At 36.7% G+C, this 21996-nt stretch overlaps 1 protein-coding gene across 1 annotated transcript in view; it reads right to left on the bottom strand.

The window, feature by feature from the left end:
* The window catches only part of racgap1 (Rac GTPase activating protein 1), a 73141-nt gene that overhangs the window by 33076 nt on the left and 18069 nt on the right, over window positions 1–21996 (bottom strand). The window contains exons 2-10 of the mRNA XM_039746784.1: window positions 14366–14449; window positions 10554–10756; window positions 9946–10079; window positions 9796–9865; window positions 9657–9710; window positions 9500–9577; window positions 9252–9369; window positions 5955–6106; window positions 5485–5649 (exon numbers count right to left, since the gene is read on the bottom strand). Coding sequence (XP_039602718.1) covers window positions 5485–5649; window positions 5955–6106; window positions 9252–9369; window positions 9500–9577; window positions 9657–9710; window positions 9796–9865; window positions 9946–10079; window positions 10554–10756; window positions 14366–14444 — 1053 coding nt within the window. The 5' untranslated portion in view covers window positions 14445–14449. The remainder of the gene's footprint in view (window positions 1–5484; window positions 5650–5954; window positions 6107–9251; window positions 9370–9499; window positions 9578–9656; window positions 9711–9795; window positions 9866–9945; window positions 10080–10553; window positions 10757–14365; window positions 14450–21996) is intronic.

The raw sequence follows: 21996 nt of genomic DNA, 5'->3' as shown, positions 1-21996 counted from the left end.
TCTCTTACCCCTTCAGTACATAACAGCTAATATGTGGTGAAAATAATGGCGAAAGAATCCAGGTGGATTCCAATGCTATACATTGGTGGCAGTAAGTTGTTCCCCACTCTCTACATAAAGAGCTTTGAGTAGGTTAGAAAAGCACTACAGTATTGTATTTTTTTAATGTTATTAAAAACATCCTCACACAGTTTTTTGCCACCACCTCATCAAAGCACTGTGCAGCCGCCTTTGATGTTTGAATGACACCTACTGCTTTGGATCCTTTAAGAAAAAGCCTAAAAACACTAAGGTACAACATAAGAACATTTATATATGTTTGGTAGAATGTCCATTGGGAACTGGGTGGTCATTTGGCGAGTGTTATTTTTTTTTCCTCCAGCTTATCTAGAGTCCTATTCCCCTCGTACTCCCTGGCTACCTGACCTTATAACCAGACTCATCCTAGAGACTTAAACGATTCTACATACTGTATAACAACTTTACTTTTCTATTAATTATATACCTATTTTATGTGCATTACTATTTTTTAAATAATCACAAATGATGCACCTTTGAGTGATAGATATCTAAGTGTAGCTCCATCTTCCATACTTCTTAGCATTTGATATAATGGGAGATAAGTGTACGTGTGTGTAAACTAGAAACTGGTGTAATCTGTTGTGTAAACAGGTCTTATCTACTTTAATAATGTGTATCCAAAGCCAATGTACAAATTCCTTTTAACTTTATTCCAGCTGTAAAAAGTTAAATGTGTCTAAAGAAATTAAAAACAAACAGAACCCTGCAGAATCCACAAGTGAATCAGAGGCCATCCCTTCCTGCTTGATGTGCTTATGTAGGAAAAGGAGAAAGGCATCCTAATAAATAAGGTTTTGGAGTATTTGAAAAAAATGTTCAACATTGACTTCAAAAGGCTTAAAACTATGGTTTAGTACATGTCAAGTTTGTAAATGTAGTTTTATAGATATAGTTATAAAATGTTACAATAAAATATTAATTTATAGTACTATAAATCATAATACACATCCTCCTCCTATACAGAATTTGGGAAAATGACAGTGCTGGCTAATAAAAATGTGCACTCCTTGTAAAAGTAATAGGTGCAGGACCTTTTTACTCACATGCGAGCAAGATCTGGCAGTTAGCTCTGAAAAATGTGCAAAGAAAAACTGAGTATAATACGCAATAAATCTCCAGGAAAATGTTACTGCTTTGAATATTAACAAAAGCATTATACAAATTCTTGATTATATTTTAAAAACCCAATCATAGCACCATTATTTTAAATGTTCTTTCTGAGTATCATCAATTCAAAACATATTGAGCAAATGGAAAACGCAGATGTGCAAAGGACCATCAAAACCAGGATGTATAACACAATTAAAAAGACAGGAAAGCCAGACATCTGGAGCAGGTCTGCACTGGTTTTACTTTCATATGCAAGTACCTGAGCTAACTGAGGCAATTTAATACTTGCTAGCCAAACCAAATTATACTTCATATGAAGGGAAGCAAAAAAAAAAAAAGTTAAATGTTAAACTTCTTTTAATTTATCCTTGTGATTTTATATGTGGTAATGGGTTTGTGCAGCTTGCTTAATACTCCATTGACAAGGCTGCAATATACATCCACATGAGAATAATGGTACTGGATGCAATTTACTAGAATGTACTGTATAACCAGACATTGTTTTTTTCTTTTTTTAACTGTGAGAGCACCACAGTGTAGATTTTGCTGTATAAAGAACACTGTGATAAGTCGTTGATAAATGTGCATTCATGAACACAGTCTCATTCACTGCAGGGGACAGTTTCCATTTCAACCTTAAGTAAACAAAAGTTACGTTTATCACTCCAAGAGAAAAGTGCTTTCAGTAAATGAAAATGTGTTTGTGTCAAAAGTACATGCCTACATTGCAAATCATAACTTTGCAGGGGTTAATCTAAACTTTGCATCATTGTCTATAACATGATGCAAAGTTGACTGAAGGACTGAGTTACTCAACAACAAAAACACTATTTTCCATTTAGTTAAAAAGCTGAAATTTAGCAGGATGGTACATTTAGGGCAGGGGTGCCCAAATACAGTCCTGGAGGGCCTCAGTGACTGCAGGTTTTCATCCGAACCCTTTTCTTAATGAGTGACCTGTTTTGCTGCTAATTAACTTCTTTTGAAATCATTTTATTTGATTTGCTCTTGAAGACTCAGACCCCTCAATTGTTTTTTTTTTCCTTAATTAGCAGCCAAACAATAATGAGACACAAAATGAACCAAAACAGGACCAGAAAACGGTGATCATCTGAAAATAAAGGTAAAGATCTCAGGAATGCTGATCTTCTCTTAGCAGACATTTCTGAAATTGTGGATTTTCTCTTTTCTATTGCACAATGAAAGCAGCAACAAGCCATGAAATTTAAAAACGAATTTAATTAACAAGACTCTGTGCCTCATTAAGCAACTGGTTGGAATGAAATTGGTTGGAGTTTGAGGCCCGGACTCAATTGGTATTCTGTTGGCTCACTCACTTCACATTTCCCTTCTGTTATGGTGCCATTTAAGGAAAGAAATTAAGAAACTCAGAGGAATGATGAAAGTCAGGGAAACATTTCTTAAAAACCAATTCAATTAAAATGAATTCAAAAGAAGTTAATTAGCAGCAAAAACTGGTCACTCATTAAGAAAAGGGCTAAAATGAAAACCTGCACCGCTTATTAAGGTATTAGGCATCCTTAAAGAAAGGACATTTCGATATATCGATATTTAGTTGAAGAGAAAAAAAAAAAAACAAACAAATAAAACAAAATAGAAAACCTAACTGCCCTCAAAAAGAAAATCAGCCGACAGGCATTGTTTTATTTGTTGATACTTGTCATTGTCAGTGCTCTAGCGAGTGGGCCATTCTAACATATCATATCCCTGTTTCATCATGGAGATGACTGGGATCACACTGAGATAAATGGGGTGTCCCAGTTTATGCAAATGAAGGTTGTTTGCAGAAATTAAGTGAAAGGAGCAAAGTTCAGCAAGGACAATGAAGATACTTTCAGCTAGTGTTTGCTTGGTGCTGTAGCTGTGACTGCAGTAAATTCCGCACAACTGATCCAGAAAGTATTTAATGTATATTGTCAGAAACAATGCACAACCTTGTGCAGATCAAGAAGTGCGCCACTCTAGATGATTTCATGAGAGCTCACAAACTTTAAATAAAAGCATTGATAAAGGTGGCATGTCATCATAGGCAGCAACTGCTACTTTATTTCCTCAACTACTTTGGACTAATCCAGCAAGACAGTGAAATTAAGGCCTTGGGATCCAGTTTTACCCACAGACAGCATTTGAAGAACGCTGACTTTGGGAATGGGGAATCGCCCCCTTCTTCATGAAAGGAGTGGCATCAGAAGAATGGATCCCTTGGTGAAATTAACGTAGTTAGAAATGTGGACTAGGGATGTGCAGTGGTAAGAATACATACAAGATAAACTTACTACATATTAAACAGTGCTCAGCCTTGCATTTTTGAAAAGGCCAACACTGTTGTTCAATTGCATATTATTAAGTTTGCAACACCAATTAATGATCAGTGGTAAGTACTTTTTGAAGTGAAAAGAAAAAAAAAAAAAAACAGAAAATAAAGAAAACAGCTAATTAACCGATTGAGCCATGCCGCAATTAAACATAAGCTGATTCTTAAGCTGTTTTGATAAGAAAAGAACAGACATTACTTTTGAGCAAGTAAAAGTAATTAGTTAACTTTGTTTTTTGGATTTCTGCTGCAATCCCTTTCACAACACCATCACCAAGGACAATAGGGAGCATGTGCAACAGCTCCAAACTGTCACACACATTCCAATTTTTCCAATAAGCAGTTTAAAGCAGCCAGTTAGCCACCTTGCTGTTAATTAAGCAGCTTACAACAGACAAGTCCATTGTAAAGTTTAAGCTACTGGCATTTTCCTGAACATTAAAAAAAATAAAATCTGATATCAGATTTTAAAATGCTTTTACTATTTGTTTATTTGGGCAATTGGACAGATCTCATTAGAAAACTGTGCAGCAGATGGGAGCAGTCAGAGCAACAGTGGGAACGGGATTAAAAAACAACTCCGCACACATGTCCAACGTCTGTATAACATTCACACATCTTGGAGTTGCATTGACACTCAAGGTCAAACCGTTAAGTTTTTTCTGCATGTCCTGCTTGTGTCGTACAGCTTAAATCACAGAGCATTCCCTGTGCAACAGTTCTATCACAACTTTGTGTGGGTATCAATGTGTTTGAATTAAGTTTAAACCAAATTAGGTTTACAATTAGCATGTCAGTGTTTTTATCAGCGTGACAGCCACGAAAAACAAAATGGACAGTTAAGAGCTTTTGTCTGCAGCATAACACCTGATTATTAAAGCACTTTAGGTAAAGGACATAGTAAGAGTAAAATAAAGGTTTTGTGACTCAATCAATTTGCTAATTACATGAAGGAGAACAGTGGGAGATTGCATTGAACATTAAATGTAAACTTTAAGGTCAAATTACAGCAGCTGAATTTCAGTAATTTACGTAAATATTTACACATTTCTGACTCTTTAGACTAAACATTAACCAAATTTCTTGGATTTCAACATTCTTAATTTTGAAGAAGGGCAAGTGTGTGGGCTGATCTGATTATACTCACCTTTATAATAATTACAGGTTTTTGCCTTAATTCCCAACTTTTCTAATAAATTCTCTAAAGCAATTTAGAAGATGATTTCAAATTTTCCTCAAGTATTAACCTATTTACACATATGCAGTAGATGATTTTATTTACAGCAACTGGTTAATCTCAAAACCACAGATTTATAATGTAATTGTAGCATTTTCAACACTTGCTCAGTTCAATGCAGCTCTCATTCACACAGACCCAATAACACTCAAACTCAATCGGTCCTAATCAGGAAACAATAGTCAATACAGAAAGCTGGTGCAAAATTCACACAATGTCTGGGCATACGATTCAGACTTAAGACACTATATCTGTAACAAATATGCCACAGGGCCACCATCTCTAATTGTTTAGTTTGAAAAAATTTGAATAAAAACAATATCAAAAAGGATGTTCTGTTTCTTTAACCCAATCTTTAAAAGCTACAACTAAAACCTTAGTTCTTACTGGCAAAATGTGTCATTCCAGACACCAAAGGAGCAGAGATGATCAATTAAAGTCAAAGTCCTAGCAGAGTTACAAATTTGAAGAATTTGTTTGTTAACCCTTTTCTAACTGCAAAAATTGTTAATACACAAAGTAGGGAATGTAATACTCTAGAGAGTAATGCTGTAAGAGGATTAGCACATAAATTTAAATCATCATAATTGAGTCCTTTTAGTAAATCTGAATGCTCTGAGTTTAGAAATATGGAAGGAACTAAAGTCAATTAAAGACATTTCGGCAAATATAATTTATAAGAACACAACCGATTCACAGAAGAATATCTGGTAACACACACCTCTCCAGGTTTAACAGGAGTACCAGTCAGCACAGGAATGCAGGGCAGAGGGCAGCGATCTCTACATTCTGGATGAGTCACTACTCTGCAGTCACGACACTTGAGTGCCACTTTCCCAAATTTGATTCGCTTCCCACAGGGCACACAGGATTCTGGCTTGATAACCTATAGAAAGGATTGTTTATCAGTGAATATAATGGAAGAATTTCATTTGCTGAGAAATCTACTATGTTCAATATTCTCAAATTATATGCTGTCCTTGGTTAAAAGTGGGTTATTTTAATGGCTGAACAGGATTTTAATTTAAGTATTCAAAAAGACTTAATTGACCAACTTATTACTTTTTTCTTTACAGGTTGGCATAAGAACACATGGACCTATTTAAGCACCTTTTAGAAGTGCATTTCATATAGAATGTTCTTTAGTATCTGGTATGGCACCTCTTTAAGGTTGTTAAAGTAGTTTATTACCGTTTTGGACACAAACTCATGAAGCCTCATGCCTCCATTACTCTGGACAGTATTTGTTTGATTGAGACGATCCACATCTGACTTCTTCTGCAACCCCCTGCTAACAGTGATGTTTTCAGGCAAAACAGAGTCATTCCAGTTTTGAAGATTTGCTAAGAGAACACAATGAGAAAAAAAATATTATTGCTTTAGTATAGAATACAAGAACATGGTACTAGAGGGTCAGTAAGAACAGGTTTAAGGAGAAAGTTTTTAAAAGGAGTGTAGTAATCTTAGAGTGTGGTGGAAAGGTGGGAAAATAGCAAAGTTGTATTTACTTCACTCAAGTGAAGAGGTTTTGGGTAAAGCAACAGGAAGGAGCCCATCTGGGGACAAAGAGTTGTGGTGGTGGAACAGAGAGGTACAAGACATGATAATGGCTAAGATGGTGGCAAAGACGACATGGTACCATTCAGGGAAGGAAGAAGACTGAGAAATGTACAATCAGGCAAAGAGGGCAGTGGCAAGAGCCAAGGCACCAGTTTTGGAGGTGGCGTATGAAAAATTGTAGACAAAAGAGGGAGAGCAAATTTATGTTTTTGGACTACCCAAGTCTATGAACAAGGTTTTGAAGGATTTTAGTCAGAAAAAGCAGATGAAAGACTAGCAAAGTGTGGTCTTCAGTGAGCATAATAGAATCAAGAATAGATGGAAGATACTTTGAAAAGCTGTTGAATGAAAAAAATCCAAGGATATCATTTGGGGATAGTGTTTCAAATGAAGGATTAGTAACAACAATAAGGAAGAGAATGTAAAGGAGGTATTGAAAAGAATACAAAGAAGAAAGGCAACTGGACCAAATAAAATATGAGAAGAATTGTGGAAGAATTTAGAAGAGGAGGGAGTAGATGTGTTGTGGGATCTAATGGAGAAGATCTATGAACAGGAAACAATACCAGAGGAATGAAGGAACAGTGTGATTGTACCCATCTATAAGGAGAAGAATGATATTCAGGATAGTAGATGAAAAGGCATTAGAGTGTCACTTCAAGAGATATGGAGGTGCATGGGAGAGCAAGGAGTACCAGAGATGTATGTGAGGATTGTCCAGAATATGTATGTGGGACTGAGGACTTGGGCTAAAAGCAGTGTTGGGGTAACAGAAAAGATTCCAGTTACAATAGATCTGCACAAGAGATCTTCTTGAAGTCCTAGATGTGTTACGTCATGGGATAAAAGACCAAACCCACAGGGGCGTGCTTTTTTTTGCTGATGGCATTGTGTTGTATGGTTCCAGAAAAGAGAAGGTAGAGTGGAAGTTAGAAGAATGGAGAAGGGCTTTGGAAGATAGAGGACTGAGGATAAATAGGAAGACAGACCGAGGCCTAATGATGATCAGGGTTCAGAAATTAGCCTGCAGGGAGAACTATTGAAAAGAGTGGATACATTTTAAATAAGTAGGATCGGTGGTGGCCTAAGATATAAAATTAGATGCAGAGATAACCCACAGAGTCAGGTGTAAATGGAATAATTGGAAGAAGCTAGCTACAAAAAAGGACAGAAGAAATTAGACAAATCAGAGGTATAACAAAGTAGGTTGAAATGGTATGGACATGTAATGAGGAGAGACAATGCATGGGCAAAGGAGGAATGGGAAGATAAAGTGAAGGAGGCCAAAGTGGAGGTGGATGACAGAGTTAAAGATCATCTGACGAAAAAGCTACTGTCTGAGGTGGAGGAACAGGACTGAGCTGTTTGGATATGGTTGATCGAGTATATCATCCCCACATAGTACTGGGAGTAGAAGGTTGTAGTACTGGAGGGTCAGTAAAAATTGTCATTTGATCTCTTTCAAAAGAAGAATAAAAACTATTTTTGTTCCTAAATTTCACATTTCCATACTAAAATGATTACTGAACAAAATTTTTTGGGGTTAACATTTTACATTTTATTACCCGGCTTCCCAAAAGTCTCAGATAAGGACTCAGTCATTAATATTTGAAGCTAAACAGATACAGTAAGCACTTGAGCCAGTTTAAAGAACACTTTTTGAATTTCATTCAAAAATCACATTACAAGTATGGTGATTAGGGGGAAAATGTTTGGCTTCTAAATACAATGACTCCCATTACTTAACCTAAATTATGATGAACACACTTTTCCATATAATCTGAAACATTTTAATCCCAAACAACTAGGCCTAACCATGGGACAAGGGGAAAACCTTTACAACTCTGCCTTTCACCAGCAGTCACACCACCTGAAGCTAAGCTTCTTCAGGCTTGGCTAGTACTTCGATAGGAGACCAACCAGGAAAAGTTTGGGTTTCTGCTGTAAGAGGTGTTGGCGAGGCCAGCATGGGGGTGCCTACTTTATGGTCTGAATATGGATCCCAATTACCCAGTACAGTAAAAATGGCGCTGTTCTTCACACAAGATGTAAAATCCGAAGTCCTGACTCTCTGTGGTCGTAAAATATCTCTGGATTTCCTTTGGAAAGAGTAGGGTATATCCCAACATCCTGGTTAAATAGCCCTCCACAGCTTAATCATTCTGGCCCTTTAATCACACCCTCTCTCTAATGGTCTGTCTGTGTGTGTCTCTCTCTCTCTTCACTACTGAACAGCTAATGTGTGGTGATTGTACAGGCACAAAAATGACTGCTGTCACTTTGGTGATCTGAAGCATAAAGAACGCATGCACTAGAGCACAGTTTAACCTTTACTGTCTCGCAACTTAGTTTAGTCTCTTCCATTTCACTCGCAAACCCACAGATAGCAATTTAAGACAGCAGGCTTTGTCCCCCTTGGCGAAACAAGGGCAATTAGAAGATCAGGAAGGTCGTGGGTGGGGGAGAGTTTGTCCCCTTTGGCGAAACGAGCACGATTAGAAACAGGAAAAAAAAAAAAAAGCACAATGTTGTAGATAGATCAATAAAACTATCTATCAATTTCATATTGACCACTCATCTGTATTTGCCGTAGATATTTAACATATTATAGTTAATTCCTCTTGCTGTTAACCATTAAGGCCAAGCAGCACAGGAGTGTTATCCTCTGTCTCTGAAAGTCTACCTCATAAGAAATGGTTAAAAGAACGCCTAAACTTAAACTTTTAACAGCTCTCTGTAAGGAATGTACTACCGTCATTAAGATCTTCAACTGTATGCTCTGCACACTTAAAAATCAAAATTAGTCTAGGCTTCTGTATTTAACACAAAAAGCCCCAAAGTGAATTTTAGCATATGTCTGCTATGCATAATAAAGGCAAGCAATGATAGCAGAATTACAGATAAAGACCTAAAATGAAAAACACTTACCTGTCTTTCTACGGCTGCGTGTCCAGTATGGGACAGTCTCAATAGTGGAGATGGCCTCAATAGAACTGCCATCAGCGGGCACTGTCACAGTGGTTGTTGCCACAATTGACTCATTCATCTTTGTAAAGTGGTTAAAAAGAAAGCAAAAATGAAAAAGGTGTCTTAAATCGTTTGGAAACATGTCTTCAATGTATCTAAAAGCTTAAGTTATAATATATTTAACCATCCAAACAAGAATATGTTCTCACTTTATCAGAAGCCCTTCCTCCTGAGCGAGACCGTTTGGCAGCTCCTGGAGGTCCATCAGTGTGATGCCTAGAGGAGCGCTGAAATGACAATAAAGCTTGTTTCAATGCAGAGTAGCGGTAGTAACGTACTACAAGCCTCAAATAGAGTATTACTTACTCTTTTTTCCCGCTTCTTGAGGCGGACAGTTTTAACAATGGACGAATCCCAGTCCTGTTGAAGGAAAATCAAAATGAATGGAATTCCTCTTTAGTTATACAAAAATGAGGAGAAGGTATGAAGAAAAAAAAATATTTACCAAGGAGTCCTCAGTCTTGTCATAGCTGATATCTGATAATAATGATGTGGACTCATCAATGGTAGACAATCTACAAAAAAGCAGAGAGTGAGAAATTGAAACTTTTTGTGCTTTCTACCAGAGATAGAATCTACATGCAGTTACACTTACCGTCTACTGTTTTGGCCAGCAGTTTGAGACCTGGCATTCAGAAATGCCAAGGCTGACCGTTGCTCGTCATTTAACTGAATACTAGAAGTGTTTTCTGCGATCAACAATTCACGGATCAGCTGAATTTGACGGTCCTTAAAGAGAATATGAAGTAGTATAAACAAAATAGTAGAGACTGACAGTCTTTATTATCCTGTATTTTGTGGTGTAAACATTCCCCTATTTTCTAACCAATTTATCCAGATCATAGCGATGGGAGCTGCAGAACATTGAAGGGCACACTTACTAAGTGCAGCTAACAGCTAATTCCTGTTGGGCCAAAAATAAAAATTAATTTCAAAACATTTATAAAATAATACTATGCTGCATACAAACTAAATCAAAGTAATAATACAAAATGATGACCAAGTGAACTAGCAATGACACTTCTGATTTAAAGAACCTCTATGATAAAAAAAAAGCATTTCAAGGCCATTAAGGTCTTTAATGCTATCAAAGACTACGTTACCATTATTTAGAGATATTATCAAAACTCCAAAATAATAAGCAAATAATCTCGCAAGAAGCCCCATCCCTACTTTTAGTCTGCAACTGTCACTTTGTCTTACCAGTTTCTCACATTCGGCCTCTGCCCGTTGGCGCCTCTTGATCTCCACATCAACTTGATTGCGGGCATGTTTTAACTTTACGTCCAGAGCACTGCGTTCAGCCTCAGTTTTAGTGAGCAGCTCATTGCAGCACGCCAGCTCCTGTTCAGACTTCAGCCACTTCTGACGACAGTTCTCAAAGCTGCGTGCCAGCTGCAAGAATTCTGTTACACAAAAAAAACAGTCAAAAAAGTTAGCAAAATGTTTAGCTTTTATTGTAGTCTTTCTATCTCTGTCAAATGAAGTCAAAGAAAATAATTAGGCTAACACAGCTTAACAGGGCTTCAAAGTATTTTATATAACCTACTGTCTTTTAATGACGACCAATCTGCACATCTTTTGACATTTTACTTTGATGCCAAATAGTGAATAAACTAAGTTTTTGGGGATAGATTTAAAATGCAGACACTGAACAAAAGTATTGTGCAACAGCTAAAAGTATACTGAAAACGATAAGGAATGGTTACAAATGTAATAAATGAAGTACAAATATGAAACTCCAAAAGAAATATCTGTAACCCCCTTTATAAAATGACCTAAAAAATAAAGAGGTGCTTCTGACAATGAGAACGAATCTAGCTTGCTGTCCCCTTGGGTTTCCAAGTTTTATCTCCAATGACAAATGGCTGTAATAATCCTTCAAAATTGTACTCCTCTTTCCTTCAGTGTGGTCATTGTTCCTTCGTGCCACAAAGCTGCTGTTGCTTCTTCCCGTTTTATACAACTCTTCAACCACTGCCAGAGAATTTCATATAAACACCACCAAAGGTTCACTTCAAAGACTAAAGCCACCCTAACAATGCCATAGCCACAAAACTACTGAGAGGCTTGTAACAGTTTCTGGTGGTCCCCAACATACTTTCAAAGGTTCCAGAAGCCAGGGCACTTTCTAGACTGGATGTTTTCTTTTCCCCATTGAAGGCAGGCTCCAATGTAGGATTAAAGTTGGACAGTTTAACATCTGTGGCAGAGCGACGGGCACTAAGCAAACTCCTGTCAATCATGAATAATCCACTGCATCCACTTAACAGTGTCATCTCCAGGCAGAGGAGTAGCTTCAGTGACAGACTTTTGTCATTGTCCTGCTCCACTGACAGACTGAGGAGATCGTTCCTCCCCCACACTATGCGACTCTTCAATCCCACCCGGGGGAGTAAATGCGAACATTAATTTTATTTTAATTCTTTTCATTTTTATTATTATTTAATTTAATATTGTTTCTTTGTATCAGTATACTGCTGCTGGATTATGTGAATTTCCCATTGGGATTAATAAAGTATCTATCTATCTAATAATGCTATGGCTCCATGCAAACTATTCTGGCCTAGTTAATTTCAAATCCTACTACTAGAGAAGAATTTCAGACAAAAGAAAACATGGCTGCTGTCCAATAGTGCAGTCATCCAATGATCAGGAACTGGGATTTTACAAACTGTAGCAAGATAAACCGAATTGGAATGCAACACTAATTAACAAACCTGTAACTGGAATCTTCTGAAATCTTACTTTGAAAATGGCCTTGTCAGTTTCAGACCAGAAAACCGGCCCTGAATTTTGCCAGGCTACGTTTCTTGAACAAGGCCTTCATTCTCACTTGGAAGAGGTGCTCTAACATATCTCTGACTTATTGAAAATGACAAATGGATCTTTAAGAATGCTGACATGCCAACATGTCTCAAACACAGCTTTTACAAATACCCTCAACTTTCAGAAAGGCACCAATTACCGCAATGACTAGATGCCTCCATATTAATGAGTGTTTAGAGCACTTTCATTTTCAAACACTGCAAGCATATCCAGCATGATTAACAATTTAGAATCTGTACAATTATAGTAAGTATTAATAAATATCCTGCAATTGGTGCCCCAAGGACACAAGTTTACAGTATTTATATACTGTATAAATCACAGCTGTTTGCAGTTTCCAAGGCCTCAACTGATATACTGAATAATTAAAAAAAAATACTTCCAAAATAAAAGAAAATAAGTTGCATTTAATAACTTAGTCAACCTGTGGATTTTTTTTTTTCATTTTTCCACGTTTCCTATTGTGATCTTTTTCAAAGAGGTTTGTCAGCAAGTAAATCATAAGTATGAGGAAAAAAATGCAAGGTGCTGAATCTGAGAGTACAGTTTAAAAATGTTAAGAAAATGTACTTTATCAATTCTGTAATGCAAAAGAAACAATTACTTTTACAAAATATTTTTAGGTGACATTGCTTTCTGTTTTACTTTTATCTGTGATGATAATTAAATATACAGAGAAAGTACAAATCCCTCTATGCTCCCTGAAATGAACCTAAACATTTCCAATCCAAATGAGCCCCAATAAGTTTAAAGTGACAGCAAGCTACTCCAAATGTGTAATTTCTGATTAAGCTAATGGGACATTACATTACTTCTAGTCTGAATAGGGTATCAAACTTGACTGCATCTGCTGATCTCATTCTCTGAGGATTTCATTTTACACAACTAGAAAATTAAAGGGGATGACAAATTAGATGATTCTTTGACAGCTTTCCAGGACAGTTTCAAATTTCTAAACTCAGACGTCTTTCCGACATCCAATAACATGCTGCTTTGACAAAGACACTGCCATACAAATGTTTTGCAGGTAAGGTCCCCTAAACCCCATTCTGTCATGGTTCTAAACTCAATGCTAGATATCAGAATGATGAGCCTCTTTTCCGTCTGTAAGGTCTAAAAAAGCTGTGCTTTTTGTTTCTTGTAGCTTCATTATAGGCACTATATTTGCAGATAAGTGCTCTTTAGTTTTTAACATTCACACAGACACTAGTAAGTCCCTATGACTCAAGACAAATCAGATGATCTTGTCAGGATGAGGCCAAGACTGGTTGGCATAAGTTGCTGGCTATGTAAGACTATGAGACTAGTGATCACGGTTGCATACTGCAACTTGTCCAATTTATTAAATTTATGCAAGTCTTGAGACTGGGTTCGGGGTGGGTGTTGTGGAAGAGATCTCAATGGAAAAGTCATGTAACATGACAGAGCTCTTAGCTATGAAAATAGGACCTTTACCTGCAATGGGAACGAGATTCATTTTTGTGAGAGTGTATCAATATACTGTGAAAGTTTCAGATTGCATGTACTAGAACAGGGGTCCTCAATCCCAGTCCTGGAGAGCCGCAGTGGCTGCAGGTTTTTGTTCTGACCTGGTTGCTTAATTAGAAAGCAATTCTTGCCAATAAAGCACTAACAAGCTATGAAATTAAATTAACTCTGCTATGTCAGGTCATTCTCATATCCTAGATTTTCTTTCCCTTTCTATCATGCAAATGATTTGAAGGCTAAAATGGACGAGTAATTCTCAGTCCTTCACTTTTTTCTCTTCATTTTTCTTCCAAGTATTTAATTAAACCCAATAGTGCAGATAAATACACACAGGTGTAAATGTAAATAAGCTAAATGGAGAAATGCTGCTCTCTCTTGTCATTTGCATGTTATTGATAATAAGGAGCAATTAAAATAGCTGTTTAAGACAAAACTAAGCAATAAGGGCTCAAAATCACTAAAGTGAAGCAGAAGTGTTACTTTAGCAATAAGTGCTTTTTATTAAGCAACTGGGCTGGAGCAAAAACCTGCAGCCACTGCGGCTCTCCAGGACCGTGATTGAGGACCCCTGTACTAGAACCTTAAATTGTTACTATTGGCTTGTAAGTTAAAAGTCTAAAACTGAACATTAAATACTATTGGTGTAGACCATTTTATATTGGTAGTGCACATGCAACCACCCCCATAAACACACTTACGTGGTTCAAGGCCTTCACTGAGAACCTCTGTCTGTCTCAGCAGCTGCTCAATTAGTCTGTGAATATTTGCTGGATCCATGTTCTCTGTGGAAACAAACAGACGAAATAAGTTTCTGTACTTGAACTCTTTGTAAAATTGTATTTTGTTTCTAACAATAAATGACAGTTTCAAGGGAAAGCATCTCTCGGTCCTCTGTTCTCTCCAACAGCAACTAGCTTTCCAGGAATGAAATTATGCATGCAATATTATTACAACATTACCACAGTTTATGTTCGAATTGACTTGGACATAATGCACAGATCACAATGCATTTTTGCTGCACGTTTCAATACTATGGAAGTTTGTGTACCTTAGACTTTCCTGTAAGACAGCTCAACAAGAAGAATGCTTCTAATTTTCACAAAGTACAATTGCTCTATTTGTTCCAGCGAGTATCAAAGAAAAGCTGGCACTCAGCAGCAATGTAATCTCAAAAGATGAGTTTGTAAACATAGCCATACAAGTGTTAAAGACTCCAAAAACTTTATAGACTCAAAACTTTAAATTTGGCATGGGGAGACGAAGTGTGGAGCAGACCTGAAGATGAACTGGTACCCCTTCCATGGAGGGTTCCAGTTTAGTACTGGGATATACACTGGCTCCCAAGCAACCCTGTAATTTAAAATACATTAGAAGATGAAAGCATTTACTAAAACACATTATTTTTGTTTCGCTGTATTAAATGTAACATGCTTATTTACCCATAATTGAACTATTCTTTCTAATTTCTTTTATTTGGAAACAAAACATTGACACATTACAACTCAAAACAAATGAAAACATAGCAAATACAAATAGCATGCTTCAAAAATAATCCTTCAAATTTATTAATAAATATAGCTGAGTCCAGATACTTTCTTTCATTATCACTATACTTGGCAGTAGGGTAGAAGGTTACTCTGTCAGTTGCAGAGATTCAGTTTCTCCCAAATGTGTCATTTTTATAGAGCCAGAAACATCCATCATAAGATAATATGCCTATATAGATCATTCTTCCAAGCACGAATGTGTGTTAAGAAAGTTTGCTCCTGGCTAAGTTTAAATGACTCAGTGCACATTTCAAAAATACTTTAAGATGACCACCATTGTTTATCACTGAAAGAAATCCACAATCACTTGGTTGAAAGTCTACTGACCTCTGGCAGTGAGCTCATTCAGTATGAAGTGTTGTGAAAGTCTGGTCAGGCCACATATCAAATCCAGCATAGCACATACACTGGAATATTGTCAGCTTGTCTTTGGTGCAAACATACAGTATCGGAGGTCACAGCCATCCTTGCCACACTAGTCCACCTTGACACTTATCGGAGAATGCATTTTTACTAACATTAGCTCAAAGCACCCTTCTTAAAGCTACTATTGTAACTCAGAATGCTTGTACTGAACGTCACCCCCGAGTACCTTAATCTAATGCTGTATTCCATTTACCTCAGATATAAGACGTTGGAATGACGTCACACCTGAAGTGATTGTGTTCAGGTAAAACATTTAGTAAACCAATATAGACGTGTCTAGGAAAAATGTTCTTGTGCTTGCTCCATTGGAAAATATAGCAGTTGTTTTGCATACCCAAGGACTATAGCAACGTTTACAGAAAGAAGCAGGGTAGTACAGCCTGTATGACTGCATACCACCTACACTTCAGGACAGGTCATCTTCCTGAAGCTAAGCATGGTCAGACCTCGCCAGTACTCGGATGGGAGACCATTCAGGAAAAGCATGGGTTGCTGTAGAAAGAGAAGTTGGCAAGGCCACCAGGGGATGCTTACCCTATGATCTGTGTGTGGATCCCAGTGCTCCAGTGCAGTGATGGGGACAACGTGGTGTAAATATGGGGTTGCCCGTCAGATGAGACATAAAACTGAGGTCCTAACTCTGCTCTGTGGTCATTAAAGATTACTGGGCATCTTTCAAAAAGAGTAGGGTTTGTCCAGATGTCCTGGCTAAATTTTCCACGACGGCCAAGTCCATTGTGGGCCCCCTAATCATTCCCTGTCTATGACTGTCTCTCTCTTTTACTCACCCTTCACCACCTAATAGGTAATGTGTGGTGAGGGTACTGGTGCAATAATGGCTGCCGTCACATCATCCAGGTGAGTGAGTGCAACACATTTGTGGCGGCTGAAGTGTTGCACTCTAAGTACATTAAGTAGTGAAAAGGCTCTATACGAATGTAATTATTATTATTATTACTGACGAGACACAAATAGAAGTGCTAATCAGCAGTAATTACTACAGTTTTCACTAAATTTCAATGTTTACGTCCCCATTTTGAATTGACATCGTGATCTGAAACCAGACAAACTCTGGCTTGACAGACCAGCTCAGAGTTGGACATCCGACTTAAGGGGGTGTTCAAAGTGAAAAACCCAACTAGGAACTCAGGAATCCCAACTTCCCACATTAGAACAAACAAAGCAAAAGACTTCTTGATTGACAGACGTTGGGCAGTCAATGCACAGTTTCACTTTGAACACTTGGCCACTCCAGGAGCTGCGTTTTCAGACTATTACTGTTTTCGCAAAGCACACCCATTTGTGTTGAGAAGTACAACGCAAACACTGTTATCATGCTTGCCAACATCACGTTGGTTGTGACTCTTATTTAGACAAAGCAGAAGTTATGTCATTCAATTGAAGTTTAATCTTTTCTTCATGATCAGCATAACCTTGGAGTTGCCTGTGGATTTCAGAAGGCATTAGGTACCTCTTAACATAAATAGAGAAGCTATGGAAAGAATGAGTAGCTTTTTGCTCTGAAGAGATCGAACATCACTGAGGGTCATGTAACAGGCTGTTAAAAGGGTCCAAGACATTGCTAAAAGAAGCTCCAACCCATTCAGAACATTTATGCCAAGAGCTTCCTCCAGACAGCCTCTCACAACACACAAATCCAAACAAGCAACTTTTTGTCCCTCGCCATTCATCAAGCAATATTGTAACATTCACTGACATAAGTAACATCCAATAATCTCACTGCCTTGCTATTCTAGGCAATAAAACCTGTTGTTTAACTCAAACAAATACCTGCTTGACCAGTGTCCCAGACACTATTATTCTACGGTACCATACTACCAATTAGAATGCAGTGTTCCAGTGTTTCCTGCAAACCTGCAAAAATGAAAAGAATGTGTTTTGAATATGTAGCTGCACTTAGCTGTCTTATTAAGTTTAAGTGCGTCATTGCAGCTACAATTCTAAAGTGCTTCGTGCCGGATAAAATTAAGGTAGTCATGCAACACACCTCAGCAATTTCAGAATTTATTTCTAAGCTGGTAATCTTTAGCCACAAAAACCTTTTCTGCATGATAATTTGAAGTTGTAAATTGGCATTTCAAATGAAACAGAAATGGGTGTCAGTCTATTATGATGTACAACAGAAAGGCTGTTGGTACTCTTCAAAAAAGTAGGAATGAGTTCAGGCACTGTATAGTTCTTCAGCTGTAAGGGTCTTATTTGAATTCTTATTTAGTCTTTTTTCAGTTACCCTACTGTAACTGAAAATTCCTTTTTGTTTTTATTTCTATTAATTATTTGTTAAAAGTTATTATATTAACTGGGCTCAATTTTCATTGTTTCTCTGATCAATGATCGTAAGTGATCTTTTTAAAATTTTGGAAAAGTTAATTTTGCCATTGATTTAGTAATCTGTGCCTGTGGTGTCAATCTACCACATACTATATTACGAGGGAAGTTCAAAAAGTTTCTGCATTTTAATTAAATTCTATTTATTAAGAACTTCAAAAACAAATGACATCACTTTTCTACACAGTCACCATCCTTTGCAATGCAATTTTCCCAGCGTCGCAACAACTTTTTAATGTCCAATTACTGCTACTTCCAGCCTTCATCGTTTCCAACGAAAATCTAAAAATGCAGAAAATTTTTGAACATGCCTCTTAAATCTGCTTGTGTCTACACTAGCAGAAAAACTTGTTTTTAAAAAATGAATTAATGCTGTTCAGTTCCTGTTATATTATTGAAACACTGATATGTTCATCAGCCACAGAAACAGAGACAAGGAAACCTTGGATGGAACATCCTATGAATTCTGCTGTTGTAGTTCCACACTATGAGAAAGAGTGGTGAATGATTTTTAATCCTCAATCATCATTCATCTACTCCAGTTCTGAAGGTTGTCAGCATCTAAAACCTAACTCGGTAGCTTCATCTACAAAGTAGAAAACTACAGAGTGTGCTAGTCCACCCTAGGGCATACACAATTCCAAAACACTAATACACAAGAACAATTTTCAGTGTCCACTAATGTAACATTCAGCTCTTTGGGATATAGGAAGCAAATTCAGGGCTGTAGATTCAGTACACAAAACCTTCGACTCAAACTCCACTATTTATGGCACTACCGCCTCATTTTTGCAATTTAAGCCAATATTTGTTATCAGTCAAAAGTTTGAGGTCACCCAGAAATGTTCAGTTTTTGACAGATATTAATACCTTTATCAGGCATTTCTAGTGTGTATAATGACTATTATTGCTTAATATGGCCAATTGTTAATGTATTGTTCACGTAAGGCTGCTAAGCCCCATCTTCAGCAGCCATTCCTTCATTGCAGTGTCCTAATGATAAAGTCCCTTATTCTTTGTCATTTGATAATGCCAAATGGTTATTAGAGAAACCTTTTTAATTGCATAAGCACCACTGAAACTTGTTATTCTGCTCACTTGTGTTGGAAGGCACTGGTATTTCTAAAGTTACGTTCTGGGTTCAAAAATGGCCCCAAACTTTAAAAATAGTGCGTTTACTATGTTCACTCAAAGCACACAGCATACAAGAAAACAAAGCATTTTATCACTGCCAACCTAAATCATCAGGCTACAGTTTTTTGTTTGTTTTTTACATTTATTAAAGAAGTTACAAACATTGACCAACATTAAACATATAACTTACAAAATTAAAGAAAGAGGTTAAATGTACTGTATATCAAAAGACTAATAGGAAAAAATAGTTTATTTGAATTAGTATCGAAATTGTAGTACTAGGGTGCTGTACCGTGTTAGCCATTATGAATGTAGTGAGAAGTCAAGCAAAATGACACTTATTGGTTTACATCAAGAGTTCCCAAACTTTTTTCAGCCGCAGACCCCTTTACCAAAAACTTTTAAAACCGTCAACCCCCTAGTCACTTACTTTACTTACTCAAATTAATACATTTGTACAGTACTCGATATTAAATATTTCACTAGATATCAAACTTTTCATTTTAATCACTTGTAATTAATGATTGAAAAATATAAAAGGACTACGGACTATGGCAGTAAAGAGTATGGACTATGTAAAGAGTTTTTTACATTTATGAAATAAATATGTAAATTCAAAATAAGTACAAATAGTCCAAGCTGTACTGTCTGCATTTCTTTTTTGGTTCAGTCATATTATCTGAAGAAATAAAAACTTTTATTAACAAACAATTTTGACAGCCCCTGTGAAAAAAAAAAACAAAGTATGTACTTACTTGAAACAGAAGATTTTTGTTCAAACTCGAATAAACTGTGTCCTCCGATTTTCTTTTTCGTTGTACTGCTCCTCAAATATTTATATTCAAAGTTATAATCACAAATAAGTACATGTCATATGAAATGAACCAATTTATAGTGTTTTATGAAAGCATGACTGTACAAGACTGATAGATTCTGCTAATATCGAATATCCGTCATCACGTCCCACCGCGAGTAAGTGCGGCCCTGCAACGGTTTTTCATGTCCGCACTTGCTTTGATATGTTCGATGAGACAATGCACAGACATTTTTGTGCTACATGTATTTTCATGCATTCTTATGTATGACACTTTTAAATGACACATTTTACCTTTTCGTTCGCAAGTTTGGTATGTAATATGTTTTTATCAAAAAAGTGTTTTTTTGAATTATTTTACTTCTTAATTAGGTACCTATTGGAATCATAGATATTTTCAACGTAACCAACAAATACCAGTAGTAAGGAGGTCTATGTTTGCTGTCGTCGATCCCCAAATATTTTTTTTGAAACTATCGAGCCCTAGAAAGTTCAAATCGGCCCTAGGGGGTCAATATCGACCACTTTGGGAACTCTTGGTTTACATCTTGCCTGAAGGAAGAGCCGGAGTTGCCTCAAAAGCTTCCATATTGTAATCTTTTTAGTTAGCCAATAAAAGGTGTACTTTTTCTTGACTTCTCACTATATGCGAAACTGGTAATTTTAACACATTATATTTCAATATACATTTAGCTAGAGTCTGTACATTTTGATCGACTCCAGCTCTAGTAACAATAATCGCTTCTGACTCAACAATCATGAGCAAATCACAGTAATTCCAATAGAAAACTACAGAGAATGGAGTTAGGGTGGAAAAAGTACAAACAGTGAACTGTAATAGTAACTGTTTTTTGTCAACCAACTATACAGTACAGTGACACAAGAATTCCAAGCAACACTGCCCATAAAGTAACAACTTTTTCTTGGAAATAATAAGCCTATATTAACATACACTCAGATATCAACATTTCACAGATTTTAAATTTACATGTGCATTAGGCCCGGGCCCAGTAATGCAAAAATAAAGACATTGTTTATAAAACAAACTACATTGCATTAATAGCTATAAGAGGTTACTTACAAAATGGATTTTAATCTAAATTAAATGGACGAAGAGCACAGATAATGGAATAATGGGGTCATCATGGGAGTCTCTCAGGGCACTGTCATTAGGCCTTTGCTTTTTGTAATTTATAACAGTGACATTGGTTCTAATATGCGGTAGTTAGCAAAATAGTAAAATTAGCATGACACCAAAATGGGAGGATTAGCAAATATACAGGAACCGGAAAAAAAAATTCAGAAGAACCAGGACAATGTTCAAAACTAGACAAATACTATGAAAATTCAAATCATTGTACAGAAATGTAATATGCTACATGCAGGCAAATGTAAAAAACATTACTTAAACTGTAATTATGTTTTCCTACAGAAAGTGATTGTTGAAATGGATTTTAGAGTTTATGTTGAGGTGCCATCCCTTTTCTATAGGAAATCTTCAGAAGTGATTAAAAAGGGTAAATGTTAAATATGATGTTAAAACAAATTGAGCATAAATAAATGTTATGTGCATGTGTACAGTGTAGTAGTGTGACCACATCTTGCCAGTGAAAAAGTCAGGTCACCAGACTATAAAAAGTATATTCTGGAGAACAGATGTACTGAAACCAACTGTAAAATTCCACTTTTTTTAAATGTATCTCAAACACAATGAATTAAAATCTGTTAAAACCACACAAAATACTAACAAACAAGCACCTTCCCTATTAAACACTTGTGTTGTGATCAATCACCTTAATCTATCCAGAAAATCAAGAAAGTCAATAAAACTGCTACCTCTGGTGTCTACAGTATGGGATCACAAAGTTCTTCTCTCCCTTTTCCATTTTTTAAAAAAGTGCGACTCCCCCCAGTAGTCCTACAGTGACTAAATTGAGTCCAGTTTTTCTGGGCAGTCGAGAGGTAAAAATTGCAGGCCAAAATAAACGCTTGACAGCTCAGTAAGTCATGAAATGTTCAGGATAGCATAGCAGATTGATTCCCATTTAATTAATATGCC

This window comes from Polypterus senegalus, chromosome 3 (genome assembly GCF_016835505.1).
Source record: "Polypterus senegalus isolate Bchr_013 chromosome 3, ASM1683550v1, whole genome shotgun sequence".
In the NCBI taxonomy this organism is placed as follows: domain Eukaryota; kingdom Metazoa; phylum Chordata; class Cladistia; order Polypteriformes; family Polypteridae; genus Polypterus; species Polypterus senegalus.
The sequence above is the reverse complement of the archived record's forward strand: the minus strand, read 5'-3'. Positions and strand labels throughout refer to the sequence as shown.